At 49.1% G+C, this 15,343-nt stretch overlaps 1 protein-coding gene across 2 annotated transcripts in view; it reads left to right on the top strand.

The window, feature by feature from the left end:
- The window catches only part of FER1L5 (fer-1 like family member 5), a 53,718-nt gene that overhangs the window by 6,987 nt on the left and 31,388 nt on the right, over positions 1–15,343 (top strand). For both annotated transcript variants that reach the window (XR_011525886.1, XM_008544380.2), the window contains exons 7-18: positions 1,094–1,222; positions 2,333–2,395; positions 3,128–3,178; positions 6,613–6,643; positions 7,270–7,385; positions 7,612–7,735; positions 8,171–8,223; positions 9,828–9,896; positions 12,731–12,774; positions 12,863–12,945; positions 13,020–13,114; positions 14,080–14,208. Coding sequence is in view for 1 of the 2 variants with exons in the window: in XM_008544380.2 (XP_008542602.1) it covers positions 1,094–1,222; positions 2,333–2,395; positions 3,128–3,178; positions 6,613–6,643; positions 7,270–7,385; positions 7,612–7,735; positions 8,171–8,223; positions 9,828–9,896; positions 12,731–12,774; positions 12,863–12,945; positions 13,020–13,114; positions 14,080–14,208 (987 nt within the window). In the remaining variant the exon portion in view is untranslated. The remainder of the gene's footprint in view (positions 1–1,093; positions 1,223–2,332; positions 2,396–3,127; positions 3,179–6,612; positions 6,644–7,269; positions 7,386–7,611; positions 7,736–8,170; positions 8,224–9,827; positions 9,897–12,730; positions 12,775–12,862; positions 12,946–13,019; positions 13,115–14,079; positions 14,209–15,343) is intronic.

Genomic DNA, 15,343 nt, shown 5'->3' with positions numbered 1-15,343 from the left:
CTTCCTATGTATTAGAGGTTAGGGCAAAATTGTGGCATGAGGGCTGTTTGCCTGCTTTGAACCGCTCTTGTCTCTGATGGTCAGGTAGCTGCATATGTGTCAGTTCCTGAAGGGTCTCTGGACTTGATGGAGGCGCAGGAGACCTCATGGAGAATGGCTGGACCCATGGCCTGGATTGGGAGAGCTGTATGCTGTTTACTACCCGTAGTAAGAAGACAAGCTCCCATGACTGTGCCCTGCTAGCCACTGTCATCTCCAGTGCCTTCTCCCTCGGGCCTTAGCCAGCCTGTATCTTACATGGACTCCACGTTGCTCTTCTCCCTCTGGCCTTCGAATTCTAGGCTCAGATGTCATAGTCCCTTTACTGGCTCTCACAATAGTACATAAAAGCAGCAGAAGAAATCACAAATCAGAGATCAAATCACAGATCATAGATTTAACTGCAGGGAACTTTAAAATTTTCAATTCCTTTAAAAGATCAGGGACAAAAGTGAAAAACGAACTACATATTGAGAAACATTAGATTTTTCTTTCTCTATTCTGTAATAAGCCCATACCAACAGAGAAGAGAAACACTAAGTGCACACAAGATAAAAAGGGCAAAGAAGTGGGGGTAGCAGTTCCCATAAGAGGGGACAGAAGGAGCCAAGGCATCCCCAGGGCTTGTCCTTGCCTGAGGCCAGCTCCTAGCCTTCTCCCTGTGGCTTCTCTTCTATCCACAGTAGATGTTTCTTTTTTTTTTTAATTTGCTGAGGAAGATTAGCCCCGAGTTAATATCTGTCGCTCATTTTCCGGGGTTTTTTTTGCTTGAGGAAGATTAGCCCTGAGCTAACATCTGTGTCAATCTTCCTCCACTTTATATGTGGGTCGCTGCCACAGCATGGCTGACAAGTGGTGTAGGTCCGCACCCGGGATCCAAACCTGTGAACCCAGACTGCCAAAGCGGAGCACGCCGATCTTAACCACTACACCACGAGGCCGGCTTCCGCAGTAGATGTTTCTTATCACAACATTTTGTTCCTTTAGAGAAGAGTCCCTGGGAGAGGGTCCTCTGGGCCCCCAACATCAAGGTCCCCCCTTTTCTCTTCTGTAGGTCCGAGTGAAGATATTTGAAGCCCGACAGCTTATGGGTAACAACCTCAATCCGATGGTGAAGTTGGTCATTGGAGGCCATCAACAGCGCACGCGGATCAAGATGGGGAACAACCCTTTCTTCGATGAGGTGGGCCGCATGTGCCCTTCAGGGCTGAATGGGACTCTTGGGCCCACTGGGCCAGTCAGGGGCTGGGCATTTCTTGCAGGCAGCTGGCAAGCTTTCTTCTTGACTCAGGTGTTTTCGTTTGTTTCTTCCACAAACATTTACTGAGCACCTACCAAGGGCCATGCACTGTGCTTGGCACTGGAGATACAGAAGGAAGAACTCGCAGTCCTGCATTTAAGGAGCCTGTGGTCTGTGGGGGGCTTGGCTTCTGAACAGGGAAACAATGACAGTGGGAACAAAGACTGGGGTTGACAGAGATCTGAGAGTGCCTTTAATGCAGCCATGAAATGCAGGCCCAGACCGTGTACGTCTTGTCACTGCTGGAATCCCAAATTGTAGCATTGTGTCTGATACACAGTAGGAACTCCATCAATACTCGTTGAATTAATTGGCAAATAGACAAACAAATAAAAGAGAAAAGCAGAGTGGGAGCAGGGAGGAGTGGGTGACAAGGACTCAGGAAAGGCTCCCAAAACCTTGAAGGAAATGTCTACCAGGGAAAGAGGGACAGGGTGGGGAAAGATAATTCAGGAGAAAGGAATAGGGTTTTCAGAGGCTTGGAAGCATGAAGCAGCAGGATTTGTTGGCAGCCCTGTAGATCTGGGTGTGGCTGGAGGGGAGCGGCTGGAGGGGAGCCTGCAAAATGGGCTCAGGCCCTGTTGTGGATGGCAATTGGGAGCCAAGGAGGGACTTAAGTAGGAGAGTGACAGGGCCAGGTTTGTATTTGGGAAAGGAAGTTCTGGCTGCAGCAGGGAGTGGGGGTGGAAAGGACTGACAGGGCAATCTAGAAGGAGGCAGAGGCTTGAATCTCCACAGGGCAGCTACTGCTCATGACAGGTTCTCCAGGGATCTCCTGCCCCTGCCCTTTAATTGGGCGGAAAACCCTCCAGGAGCCTGGAGGATTTTCTGCTTCCTGAGAAAGAAGGTGAGGACGGTAGTAAGCTGAAAGTTATTGAAATGGCAAATAAACAGGAAGTAGCATGTTATTCTGAGGCTTCAGGCTCACTGAGTCCCTGGGTGAAGCAGTGGAAGAAACATCGTCCACCCCTTCCCCCATTCTCTCTGCTTCAGATCTTCTTCCAGAATTTTTATGAGGTTCCTGCAAAGTTCTTTGATGAGATCATCTTAATCCAGGTGAGGAGCCAAACAAGATGCGTCCACTTCCTTGTCCCACCTCAATTCTGGGAAGCATTTCAGCCCCCCAGCCCCACTCTTAGAGCCAGAGTCACCTCAGATGGTCTTTCTGACCCCAAGGCAGCACCTCCACCACCTTCTTCACTCCCAAGCAGCCCAGACTCCCCATTCATTCATGCGACAAACGTTATGGAGGGCCCTGCCCTAGGTGCTGAGATGAACAAAGCAGCCTCTTCCCAAGTGCCAGGATTCTCACGCCACCAAAGGACTCCTCAAATGTCCCCTCAACCTGGGACGTTCCACGCCTCAACCAGAGGGAGCCCTGTTATAGAGGTGAACATTGTTTATCAAGTGCCTCCTATGTGCCCAGCACAGGGTAAGGAGAACAAGAGGCCCCTCCCTTGAGGAGGTCACATGTTCTTGGGAACGCAAGCACACCGGAAACAACCAGGACAACGTGCCCTGAAGACAGCTGAGTGCAATGCTTTGCTTTGTGTTGACCAAGTGAATCATCCTCTCTGATCAATTTCCTCATCAGCAAAATGGAACTAGAAATCTGAACCTCACAGGGTTTCTCTGAGAATTACACGGGAAAAGCTATGTGGAAGGGTCAGCCATTAGGAAGTGTTGATAATCGGGGAGAATCCTGAATGTGCCCTTACAATCCCTCCCATGGGGTGGGGGAAAGCGGGGTTGTGAATAACTGAGATCTTTCTGGGAATTGCCCTGCAGGTGATGAATTCCTCAGTGATGAGATTCAATTCAGAGATCGGGAGATTCCAGGTGAGCACTGGATGGAGGAGGAGGTTTGGTGAAATTGTTAGAGACCCCCTCCAGGGTCTATGCCCCAGTCTAGGGGAAATGACGTGGGTTTTTCAGCAGAAAGATCCTGATTTGGATCCACCAACCAATTGGGAGATTTAGACAAGTTATTCTGAGCCTCTATTTCCTCATCTGCAAAATGGGGATAATAATATACTCAACCCACAGGGTCCTTGTGAGGATTAAAATATGCAACATTTATGAAAGCATGGGGCCATGGTAAATTCCCCACACTTGTGATACGATGGACACAGTCCAAACTTCTTCCAGGATGGAAGCAGAAGATCCAAAAAGGCCAGCCTAATTGTTAGAGACCCAGAGAAAGCTTGCTCCCTGTGAGGAGAGAGGAAAAAGATTTGCTTTGGAAAGACACAGACTGAGAGCTGAGGAAGGTTTACACAGTCATGCAGGGCTAAACTAAGATTCTCCAAATCCAGAAAGATCAGGAAAATAAGTTTGTCAGATTAAACACAAGAGGCTCCGTTAAGTTTGAATCTCAGACAACAAATACTTTCTAAATCTAAGTCTGTCCCACATCTCGCATGGCTCCTCATGAAGTATTGCAGGGGACATATGGACACGAAAAAAGTAGTCGTTGTTTACCTGTAATTCAAATTTAAGCTGGCATTTGTATTTTTATTTGCTTAACGTGGCAGCCCCTGAAAAGGGGCCCCACCCTTGGGAAAGGCAACTTTGAGACAAATCAAAATGTGTTCTTTCTCACCACTTGGAATAAGCACAGGACCAGCCAAGACCTGCCCCTCCCCCATCCCACCCTCAAAGGAGCAGCACAGGGTGAGCAATTAAGAGCCTCCCGAGGGGTTAGATGGCAGGAGGTCAAAAACGTGCTTTTGACAAAGGTCACTGTGCAATTTCCCAACAATGACTAACGATATGATCTGTTGAGTAAGTTATAGAGGTCAAAGGAAATCTGACCTTTTTTTTTTCTTAGTATTACTCTTTTGGAAAATCTCAAACATACACAAAAGTAGAGAGAACAGTGCCATGAATTCCCACATCCTTATCGCTCAACTTCACCGATTCATTGCCAATCACCTTTTATCTACACCCGGCCCACCTCCCCTCCCCTACTGGATTATTTTGAATCAAATCTCAGACTATCCTATCGTTTTATTTTTAAATATTTCAGTATGTATTTCTAAAACATAAAGATTTTATTAAGCATAACCAAATACAATTGTCACGTTTAGAAATCTTTATCATTCTTGGATAGCATTAAATGGCTAGTCAGTGTTCAAATTCCCTTGATTATCTTGTGAATTCCTTTTACAGTTTGTTCAAATCAGGATCCAAACCACGTGCGTACATTGCAGGTGGTTAATACGTATTTTTAGGTCTCTTTTATTCTGTTGGGCCCACTTCCTTTTTTTCCTTGAAATTTATTTGTTAAAGAAACTAGACAGTTTGTCCTGTAGAGTTTCCCCAGTCTAGATTTTGCTGATTGCACCTCCAGGGGATCATTTCACATGTCCCTCTGTCCAGGTATGTCCATCTGGAGGCTTGATCACACTTGGGTCAGTTATTTTGCAAGATGACTTCAGCAGGAGGCGCAGAATGTCCACTGATCTCTCTCTTTATGTTAACAGCTAGCGATGGTCACTGCCTACATCTATTGCTTCATTAGGGGTGACTGAGCTTTATTTTGTTTTGTACAACTTGACGTACAATTGACATACAACGAATTGCATGTATTTAAGATGGATAATTTAATACATTTAAAAATAAATATACGCCCATGAAACCATCATTACAATCAAGATAATGAATATGTCTATCCCATCTATCACCCCCAGAAGTTTCCTTGTGCTTCTTTGTAATTCTTTCCTCTCACGCTCATCCTGCCCCCTCTAATCCCCAGGTAACTACTGGTCTGCTTCCTGTAACTGTAGATTGGTTTGCATTTTCTAGAATTTCATATAAATGGAATCATACAGCATGTACTTCTTTTTTTTGCTTCTTTCACTCAGTATAATTATTTTGAGGCGCATCCATGTTGTTGCATGTATCAATAGTTTATTCTTTTTTATTGCTGAGTAGTAGTCCATTGCATGGATATACCACAGTTTCTTTGTCCATTCATCTGTTGATGGACATTTAGATTGTTTCCAGTTTGGGGCTATTACAATAAAGCTTCTGTAACATTGATGTATGCATCTTAGTGTGGACCTATGCTTTAATTTCTCTTGAGTAGATATGTAGAAGTGGAATGACTATCTCATATGGTAGGTCTATGTTTAACTTTTGAAGAAAATTCCTAACAGTCTTTCCCCAAAATTCAAATAGGTTTTACCATTTTATATTCCCCTGACTGGTGTATCAGAGTTCCAGTTGCTCCACATTCTCATCAACGCTTGATATAGTCCATCTTTTCTATTTTAGCCATTCTAATTATGTGTAGTGGTATCTCACTGTGATTTTAATTTATACTTCCCTGGTGGCTAACGATGTTGACCATCTTTTCATGTGCTTCTTTGTCATCTATATATCTCCTTTGGCTAAATGTCTGTTCAAATCTTTTGCTTATTTTCATTGTGTTGCTTGTTTTCTCACTATTGAGTTTTGAGATTTTCTTATATATTTCTTATATCTTATATATTCTGGATACAAGTCCTTTATCAGATACATGATTTCGAAATATTTTCTCCCAGTATATGACTTGTTCTTTCATTTTCTTAACAATGTCTTTCAAAGGGCAGAAGTTTTACATTTTGATGAAGTCCAATCTATCAAATTTTCCTCTTATGAATCGTGCTTCTGTTACTGTATCTAAGGAGTCTTTGCCTACCTAACCTAAGACGGTAACTGAGTTTTAAAGCAGGCCTACATGCAGGATTTGGGCACTGCTCTATGGCACCTTCAGATGTGGGTTACAAGGGTGGCCTGAATGTTCTGTGGCGCCTGGCCCCACACCACCTTCAATCCTGTGCCACATCCCTCAGGCCTCAGTCAGAAGCTGTCTCCCAGGGGAAAGGGAAAACCCATAGCCTCTGCCAACTCCTCCCTTGACCATCCTTTTCCCCAGGACAGGAGACACACTTCCCTCCAGAGATAGGGAAGAGTCAATGCTCTGTTGGCCAGGCAGGGCTGCGTGGTGGTTAAGGATCCTTTCAATCAGGCCTCCTCACTACTTGTAAGACTTTGGGAACTTCTCTCAAACTCAGTATCCTCTTCTGTAGAGTGGAGGTGATAATGAACCAACTTCCAGGCTGTTGTAAAGATTAAAGGAGTGAGGGCTGAGCAAGTGCTTGCGCCCCGGGGAGTGAGGGCAGGGCAAGTGCTTGCGCCCCGTGGCTAGGACTGTCCTCAGGCTAGCTGGCATTCTGGAGCTTGGCTGGAGGACCTAACTAATCTTTACTCCACTCTTGTCTTTTCAGACAGATATTGGGTTTATCTACCATTCTCCAGGTAGGTAACAGTTGTTGCAAATATGTGTGTCTTCTGAGAAAAATCAGGCCAAATGTCAAAACATCTCAAAATCCCTGTATATTCAACATATGGGGGGAGAGTATTAGAGCATATGAATTATTTTTTGTACTTGATAATATTTTACTGTAATTTATCTTGTTTTATAGTAACATCTTTCTCTGCAAAACTCAAGGCATCCCTTTGGGTCAAATGCTAACCTTTTATTGCACCCTTGGGTTGAATTTCCATTTCTTGAGGCCAGTGTTGGGGGATTGAAGTTTGAGCAGTGGTTTCCACTGTGACCTGGCCGTAACATACACACCAGGTTGGGGTTGGGGCTTAGGTTTGGGGAAAATGCTTGCCTTTTTCAGACAAAGACAGTAACAACTGTAAGTTCCCAGGTTGGGAAAGAGGGGTCCCTATTTCCTGAAGGCAATCACAGCCTTGTGAGTGCACTATTTTTGCTTAATGGTAGGAATGACTGACTCCCATTTTCTGCTACTGGATAGGAACCAGAACATATGAGATTTGTCTCCACATCCCTCTCCCAGAGAAACAAAGACTGGTTTCAGGGAAGAAGAATGGAGACTGGAGGCTGGTCTCCCATGGGCCCTCTGCCTCTCCAGGTCACACACTCCTGAGGACGTGGCTAGGCCTCTGCCAGCCAAATGAACCCAACAATGGTGTGAGAGGCTACCTGAAAGTCACCATCTGTGCCCTTGGTGTGGGAGACCAGGCCCTGGTGAGGCTGCCCCCCCTACACACACCCCAGAAATATTTCCTACCCTGGCTGCTTCTGTGGCTCTCAAAGTGGTCATTGACCTTCACGTGCTTTCATTTGTCTACTGTGTCACTTCAGGGTTGTCCACCCTCCCTGTACCAAGTGGAAGGTCAGGGAAGCCAAATCTGGTGGCCCTGGTTGTGACCTCCCTATGACGCTGACCCTGCCAGCTCTCTGGTCTCTCTAGGTAGATCAACGGCTTCCCTACGGGGTTCAGGGCGCCACCCCTCGGATCTTCAGGTCAACGGTGGCCCCCGTCAAAGTGGCCCACTTACAGTTCTTCATCTACTGCGCAGAGGACCTTCAGCTCAGTTAGAACCAGGGTGGCAGGGAGGGGCGACTCTGAGGTGCCCTACGTAGCGGCACCCTGGAGTCTCATGGGACTTCCCTGCTCCTCTTTGACACTAACCTAATTTGGGGTGGGAGAAGAGAGTAAAACTGAAATCCAACAAGAATTGTTTTATGAAGGCCCTGTAGACGCCCTTTAAAGTGGGTCATATGCCCCTGACCTGTCTTTGATGCCCAGATAAAGACTCAAGGCTCCCTACACCAGCCCCCACCCCTGCTGCCATTATGTGCCATAACTCATAACGGCACCTAGAAATAGAGTGGAAATGGGAGAGGTTGCCCAGGGGGCACCAAACCAAATTATAGGGGAGAGTTTTAAGTTGTTCTGTCACCTCCATTTCCTTCTCCTAAAAAAAAAATGATGCTGTCTCAGAAATCTTTTAACTTCTTGTTCACAGAGAAACACTACTCAGTGAGTCCTGCGTTGGAGGTGGAACTAATTGGGGAAAAGGTAAGAGTAGAAAAGGTCTGAGGCTTAGAGAAATTGTCACTTGGAAAAAAACGGTGTGGTGAAAAGAGTGGGTTGGTGGGCAGACCCCAGGAATCGTATCCCAGTTCTCTCATTAATGGGATGTGACCCCATTGGACCAGGAGCTCCGTGAGGGTGGAGGCCATGGCTGAGTCACCCTGTATCCCAGAGCTGTGCCCACTGCCTTGCGTGGAGACATGCCACTGAAAACCAAATATGCAAATGTACAGATGAGTGAATGAAGGAATGAAACAACAGGCATCAGCATGCCCGCGAATGCACAACCTTGAAACTGTCACCGTCCCCTTTGGGCCTCATTTTCATCATCTATAAATTGAAGGTTCTGGGCAAGAGAGTTGCTGACATTCCTTGAACCTCTATGAATTTGTCGTTAGTGCCAGCAAGTCAATTCTGAGTCCTAGGGACCCTGTGGACAGCAGAGCAGAACCTGCTCTGTCTTTTGCCACCATCCTCTCACTTCTGGTGCCATATCAGACCGTGGTCTGCTGCTATTCACAGGGTTTTCATGGCCAATTTTTTGGAAGTATGTGGCTAGGTTCTTCTTTTTAGTCTGTCTTAGTCTGGAAGGTCTACTGAAACCTGTCCACCATGGGTGACCCTCCTTGTATTTGAAATACTGGTGGCACAGCTTTCAGCATCACAGCAACATGCGGCCACCACAGGATGACAACCCACAGATGAGTGGTGTGGTTCCCTGACCGGGAAACGAACCCAGGCCGTGGTGATGAGAGCAAACAGAATAGCACTTTCCAAAATGCCAATGTGCAGAAAAAGGATCCTGTGTTCAAACTTGGGGAATATTGGGTTAAAGTCAAACAGGTTTGTCTCAGGACGCATGAACCATCATTCCCACCATATTCTACCTATTAGAAGAAGTCATTAAATTCAGCTCATACAAGGGGAGGGAGATTAGTGTCCACCTTTTGAAGGGAGGAGTATAAAGGATTTGTGGACATAATTTTAAAGCACCACCCTGAGTATTTCTTTCCCAACGAGTGGTTTGGGTCCTCCTGATCTAGGTGAGATGCTCTTGGGCGGTAGGTGGTGCACATTTTTCAAAAAATTTAATATTTCTGTGTTTTTCTTAGTGTGTATTAAAACATTTAACTAATCCAACTAACCCTGGATTTCACTGACATGATTGCTTAGAAGAAGGCTAGGTTTAAAAACTAAGTGATGCTCTGAAAAAGGGCATGCCGTTGTATGCTGCTGCCATCGGCATTGTTTTTGCCCACTTTTCTGTTGGGATCTTAGTGTTTATCTAACAAAATCTATGTGTATGCCCTCATATAATAAAGCTAGTAACACTATATTTATTTTTAAATTAAGTCCATTGAAAGTTGATGGAAAAGTATTAAGGAATCTAGATCTGGGCAGGCACACGAAGACCTGAAGTTGCCGCAGATGAGAAGTTATCAGCGTGTCTGCAGACCGGGGCCTCCCACGATCAGCCCTGTGCTGCAGGCAGCGTCCACCTGTGGGCTGGATGGGACGGGCTGGAAGGTGAGGCCAGCGGAGGGAGGAGGGGACAGGCTGGCACTGACACTGCTTTGGGATGTTCCCAGCTCAAGACAAACGTGAAGAACCATACCGAGAACCCGATATGGAACCAGATCTTGACCTTCCAGATTCAGGTACCGCTGTTCCCTCATGCCCACCTTCTTCCTCCTGCCCCACAAACGGAAGGGACAACTGGGTGGTTGAGTTGGGGTGTGGATGGAAAGTAGGGGCCAAGGAGCATGTGAGGGGAAGTTGGGGCTCTGCCTGATAGGGAGCATGAGGAAGCCCAGAACATATTACAGAAAACTTTACGCTATTTATCTAGTACTAAGAAATGAGTGGGCCATACAGCTGAACTTCCCAGAGAACTTAAATGTGCCCTTTCACCTATATTATAAAACAAAACAAGGGGCTGGCCTGGTGGCACAGCCATTAAGTTCGCAAGTTCCGCTTCAGCGGCCCAGGGTCCGCAGGTTCAGATCCCCGTTGAGGATATGGCACCACTTGGCAAGCCATGCTGTGGCAGGCGTCCCACATATAAAGTAGAGGAAGATGGGCATGGATGTTAGCTCAGGGCCAGTCTTCTTCAGCAAAAAGAGTAGGAATGGCAGCAGATGTTAGCTCAGGGCTACTCTTCCTCAAAAAAAAAAAAAATCACTTTAAAGACTCATTCTAAATTGTATTGTGCATTTTCTTATCTTCTAGGCAAAGTAGCCTGAATATAATTATAGCTGTTTGTTGGTGGTGTAGAGGCGTCATGGGAACATAGTTATTCTGCGGGCTACATGTAGTACAGGGCTATTTGTTCCTGTACTAAGTGGCCCCGAGATGCTCTTCTTTGTGGAGTTCTGAGGTCTGATTTTCATAGCCTTTCAGTCCTCCTCAGTCACCCGTCAGCGGTGCGCATGCCCGTTCTCTCGAAGCCCTGGGAGAGCCTTGAGTGCCTCTGCCTCCATGCCAGGCTTCCGAGCTGCGTGTAAAAGAAGAGCAGGCAATTCTGAGAGGGAACCGGAGTGCTCTCGTGAGGGGGAGTGCACAGAACTTTGTGTGGCATCTATTTGGTGACCCAGAGAGAGTTTCGCTTTTCTCGTATCTTGTATTTATGTGATGGGCAATTAGCTAACGAGCTCCCCTCTACCCTCCACCTTGCTTCTAGAAGCTTCCCCAATGTGCCTCCTGGTGAGTCATAATTTTTAACCATTCCTCATAATCCCCACCTTCTTGGGTGATTTTATAGACCCTTAGAGTAGGGAGAGATTTTAGAGAGGGCCTCGTCCATCCCCCATCCTTGTTCCCTTCCCCCTCTGCCTGGCTGTGATGAGACCCGTGGCCAGGATTCTCAGTTGCTCTGTGGATGCTCAGAGCCTTAGGAGTCCTCCCTCATGTTCAGCTGCCTTCGGGCTCAGAAGCCAGTGGCACAGGCCAGGCCCTCCTCTGTCGTGAAAGCGGCCTCCCAACATTTGAAGATGTCCAGACCCTGGACCCTCCCCCATTTCCCACAGAACACAGTTTCTAGGGGTGGGGCCATTTGGATGCAGGCCTGACTGTCGCTAACCCTCTGGAGATGCAATCGGCAGATGGGAACTCACTCTGAAGTGGCAGGATGACCACACAGATGGTAGCATCTGAGGCCAGCTGGTCAGGACCCAGCAAGGCAGGATGCAGAGGGGAGGCACTGGTGAAAACGGGGGTGTGCCAGTTTACAGTCCAAGGACCCCAGGACAGGAGGGAAATCAAGACAGGGAACTGGGACAGGGGAGGAGAATCTCAACAGGGTGGATGAAAAGATGGCTCAGCCATGAATCAGAATTTGGAGGATTCAGAACCTTGGAAGACCTGGACGCCTGATGGCACCCGTCTCTCCACTCCCAGTGTCCTTCCTGACCCTGGCCATTTCCTCATTTCTTACACCCGGCTGCTCAGCTGGAAAGCTCTTTCCCTACTGCCCCTTGGTCCCCAGCCTCTGCAGCAAGGGGAGAATGGACCAGGAGAGGGGAGACCTGGGAGGGCTCCCGGCTGTGCCCCAGGCACCGTGAGGGGGTGAGGCCTCAGCAGAGAGGATTTGGGCCCCACCCAGGCCTCAACCCCAGCAGCTCTGATTTCCACACGGATTTTTTTGTGTTCATAATTGAGGGAAGCCTGTGGCAGAGTAGAGATAAGACTCAGAAGCTTGGGTTCCAATCCTGACTCCACCCCTTACTGTGTGACTGTGAGTAAGTCCCTCTGCCTCTCTGGGCCTCATTGCCCATCTGTAAATAGGAACAATCACAGCCCTCGCTGGGTTATGGCGGACTAGTGGTTAGGAGCTCTGAAGCTGCTTCAGCCCCTGCGTGTAACACGAGAACTTCAGGAACTCCACCTCTCTGTGCCTCAGTTTTCCTGTCTGAAAATGGGAATAACAGCACCTGGCTTGTGGGGTTGTTGGGAGGAGTCACTCAGTGATCCACATGGATCATTGAGCACAGGCCAGGGGACAATGGAAACCCTCCCCAGAGTGGCAGCTATTATTATTTATTCTTTGAAGAGATAGATGTCCTGCTGTTTAAAAGTCAACTGCTAACCCTGATGGAGACATTCCAGGCCCACAGCCTCCCCAGGAGATGGTTTGGTAAACATGCACTCGGACCGTGAAGGGCCGTGTGTGGACGGCCGTCATCGAGCCCACAGTCAGGCGGACCCGGTCTTGCGGGTTCTGAGGCTCATGCAATTAGGGGGCTGCTGTAAGAACAAGAATACAAAACCATCATGGGACACGGTCCTAGGTCTCTCCCAGGGCCTCACAAAGGGCCCCAAAGCCAAAGGTCCATAACCTCCCATGGCAAATCCATCTGGGCTGCAGTTACACGGTTCATTGGTAACTGAGCCAGGCCTCGGGCCCAGACCCAGGACTTCCCAACCGCTCTCAGTCTCCGCGAGGACCAGACCATCTGAGCGGGCACCCACTGCTCCTCTCGCCTTCCCCTTGCAGCTGCCCTGCCTCTCCAGCTACATCAGGTTCAGAGTCTTGGACTGGTGAGCAACCGGGCGGAGGCTGAAAAACAAGCGGGGAGGAGAAAATCAGAGGCGGCAGGGGCTCAGCTAGCAGCGGGTTTCTCTCCAGCCCCAGGAACAACTGCCGGGATGAGATAGGGACTGTCAGCCTGTCCCTCAACCAGATCTCATCCACCGGAGCAGAAACCGAAGGCAAGCGAGCCCCGGCCCCAGCCTGCCGCCTCGCCCACCGGCATCCTGGCCGCTCTCACCCTCTCTTCTTGCAGGAATGTACTCGGGATTCCTACCCTGCTTTGGCCCCAGCTTCCTGACTCTCTATGGGGGTAAAAAGGCCCCTTTCAGGATCCAGGAGGAAGGCACTGTAAGCTTCTCATGTCCGCTCTGGGGAACAGTGGAGGTAAAACTGACCACATGCAGGGCACTGGGGCCTGGGAAATGCCTGAGCAGGGCCCGGTCCTGGTTTCTGGCCGCCACACTCTAGTAGAGGTCGCCTGGTCTGCAGTAAATGGCCACATAGACACGGCACTTGTGCTGTGGCACAAGAAAGGCACAGATGGAGCGCTCTGGGTGTTCACGGAGGAGGGGGCATTGCCACGAGGCCTCGGGTAAGGTTTTCAACAGGTGGAAAGGACACGAGACAAAAGAAAGGGCACCAGTAAATGCGGAAAAGCATTGGATTATTTCAGACTGGTGATAAATGACAGAAAGCCAACTCCAGTAGGCTTCAACTCGGGGAATGGAGCTAGGAAGGACTCCGAGCGAGGCAGAGCTGCAGGAAGCGGGACGTCCGGCCATTAGGTGGCTCTCCCTCTCACTGCATCTCGCATCATTTTAGCCGGGGCCTCATTCTTTCCTACTGCCGGCAGGCCTCCCTGCTGGGAACGCGGCGGTGGAAGCCTTTAATAGGGAGGCCAGGGAGGCCTTCTAATTGGCCTCCTTAGGTCAATGTGTGATCCCCTTGGACCAATCACTGTCGCCAAGGAGGCGGGGTATGCCCTGATTGGCCAGGCGGGGAGAGCCAACTCAGCAGTTACCACGGTCCCCTCCAAGCAGGATGCCTTTTGTGGGGAACGCGGCATTTCGAGTGGGCCAGCAGGTGGACTGCAACAGAGGAGCGGTGGGCCTAAGGGTGGAGAAGAGGGGTCAGGAACCAGGGGTTTCCTGGCACTGCCGCGTCTGGGGTTTCTGGAATTCCCCACTGTGATTGTGGGCGGCCCTGGGGAGGAAGTTGCAGACAGCCCCGTCTTTGGTGCACGGGTTTCCAGGGAGATTGGCCTGCTCTTTTTCTCTCATCTCTTTTCTCCCCATTTTCCTCCCTGTTACTAGATTATTCCCCACTCTGTTAAAGATGGTTTAGCTTATCGAGGCCGAGTCTTCCTGGAGGTAGTCACCCAAATCAAGTCCCGTCAAGACTCTAGGATGAAGGATCTCTCCAATGAAGTGACCAGTGTGGAGGTAACCATGGAAACAGGTAACCCAGGAAGAAAGAGGCCCGCGGCCTGCCCCGGATCTTCTGACACTGCAGGAGGCCCTGGCCACCAGCTGAGTGCACTGCTGGGTGCACGAGGATGTTTGGTCAACCCGCCTGAGTCTTCACTAAGTCCCTGGGGGGCTTCATGCTATGCCAAATCCCAGGAGGTCATGGGACCCAGTAAAGACAAGATAAAGTTTTGGTTTAAGGAATGTGTAATCTAGTTAAGGAGAAATGATGTTCAAAGGAGTTTGGATTTCTTCCTGAAGGCAGGGGAGGGCCCGTGGGGCAGGAGAGGACAGGAGGAGCAGCGTTAAGAATAGACTAGAGTGGAGTAAGTTGGGCCACTCACTGTAGAGAAATGGGCGTACAGTCACGGGGGAGGAGAGCTGGAGAGGAGGGAGCAAGTTCCAGAGACTCTTTGGAAACAGAATGGCCAGAGCCAGCGGTTAACGGGACCTGAGAAGTGAGGCTGGCTCCCCTGAGCTGACGCCCGCTGCTTCCAGTGGCAAGGTGGTCAGGGGTGGCGCCTCACCATGGGCTCCCTGAAGGAGGAGCAGGGCTGGCAGAGGGGATGAATCCCACCTTTGACATGTGCTTGTGAGACACCCACATAGACCAGTCCCCAAGGCTGCTGGACAGATGGGTGTGTCATCAGCACACCAGGATCTGAGCCCCTGGTTGCGGAGGAGTTGCCCAAGGGGAGTAGGCGGAGTGAAATGAGAGGAGAGCTGAGGCTGGAGCCTATCAGGATGCCACAGCCGAAGAGGCAGGTGGAGGAGGAGGAGGGGTTTGCAGAAGAGAGTGAGGAGGAGTCTTCAAAGAGGAGCACTGAGGCAGCCTCCGGAGGGGAGAGTTGCAGACAAGAGCAATTGGTGATCTGAATGTGGCAGAGAGAAAGGGTGAGGACTCAACGGTGTCCCCTGGTTATTAGGAGGGCTTCAGTAGCTTTGGCTCAGGAGAGAAGCCAGGCCACAGTAGGTGGGAGGGAGAGGTTGCAGATGGTGCATAGAGGCAACTGCATAGAAACTTGGCTGGAAAGTGGAAGGAGACAAAAGCAGGCAGTAGCTGTATAAGGGCTGAGAGGGGAGAAGGAGGGTTATTTTTAAGACAGGGTAG

This window comes from Equus przewalskii, chromosome 14, assembly GCF_037783145.1.
Source record: "Equus przewalskii isolate Varuska chromosome 14, EquPr2, whole genome shotgun sequence".
Taxonomy (NCBI): domain Eukaryota; kingdom Metazoa; phylum Chordata; class Mammalia; order Perissodactyla; family Equidae; genus Equus; species Equus przewalskii.
The sequence above is the reverse complement of the archived record's forward strand: the minus strand, read 5'-3'. Positions and strand labels throughout refer to the sequence as shown.